The sequence below is a fragment of the Cyprinodon variegatus genome, unplaced genomic scaffold (assembly GCF_000732505.1).
Source record: "Cyprinodon variegatus isolate N-32 unplaced genomic scaffold, C_variegatus-1.0 Scaffold194, whole genome shotgun sequence".
In the NCBI taxonomy this organism is placed as follows: Eukaryota; Metazoa; Chordata; class Actinopteri; order Cyprinodontiformes; family Cyprinodontidae; genus Cyprinodon; species Cyprinodon variegatus.
In genome coordinates, this window is record NW_015150647.1 from 150828 (window position 1) to 151925 (window position 1098).

Sequence of the window (1098 nt, forward strand, 5' to 3'; positions counted from 1 at the left end):
GAATTAAAAAAATATTCTAGGTGTTTTAAAGTCGCTGAGTTGGCAACACTGCACCTGCGGCGCTGACTCGCTCTGCCGTATTTTTTTATTTCTTCCCCCGTTTCAGTCAAGTGGATGTGATGACGGCGGCAGCGGATGACGCATTAATCGTGCGACACAACTAATTGATGATGAAATTCGTTGCCAACGCTTTTAAAAGTCGATTTTTATCGATTTTATCGATTCGTTGTTGCATCCCTACCCCAATGCAAATGCAAATTGTAGTTGACATTAAAGAAATTGATTGATTGATTGATGCCCTCTTTACTCCACATAAACGGAGAAAAATGTAAAAAATCCATCGGCCATTTCTTTAGTGAGTAGTAGAGAAAAAACAACGGAGGAAACAGTGAGAGCTGAGATCTCTACTCTGATTGGTAGATTAGCTGAGACATCAAATATCTTTGACTCCTGCCTGACGGTCACACATCAAGCAGCACATCGCTTCTCGTTCACCATAACGCTCCTATCATCAAAGGAGAATCTACCTTTGGTTATGATGGCCGGCTGCTCTCCCAGCAGCAGTCTGAGCCTCTTGGCGTGGATTTTCCCCTGGTAGTGGGACTGCGCCACCACTGCTGAGGTGAAGGACATGTTACACAGCGTGCAGCATTTGTTCTTGTCCACATCGCCCTCATCGCTGCCCTAGAAAGGAAAAGGAGATGCAGAGGTTACCTCTGAATGATGATGCATCAAACCAAATGTTTTAAAAATTGAAACTGTTCAGGTAGTACCAATGTTGTGTTTTTTTATTTCCACCCATGTTCAGACGGATGGGTAATGACTGCCATCTTCTCTGCCTAACATTGCAGAAGGTTTGATTTCTTATGCGTTTTTTAAATGTTTACTGGTGATGTTAAATGTTCCAGCATCGCTTTCTTGACCAACTCAGATTTAATATTTATTTACAAGTTTAACGTTCATCCAGTCATCTAGAATTATGTTCTCCTTTAGCTGACTGAAGCTTTGTTTACCTCTGTTTGAGTTTTTCTGGTGGTTCCAGATTGAATTTAATGGGAATAAAAATCCCATTTTTGTGAGTCAGTTCCCTGGCAAATA

The 1098-nt window shown here is 41.4% G+C and overlaps 1 protein-coding gene across 1 annotated transcript in view; it reads right to left on the bottom strand.

The window, feature by feature from the left end:
- Nucleotides 1-1098, bottom strand: part of zmat4 (zinc finger, matrin-type 4) — a 211698-nt gene that overhangs the window by 88208 nt on the left and 122392 nt on the right. Inside the window, exon 4 of the mRNA XM_015379550.1 lies at nt 528-684. Within this exon, the coding sequence (XP_015235036.1) occupies nt 528-684 (157 nt within the window). The remainder of the gene's footprint in view (nt 1-527; nt 685-1098) is intronic.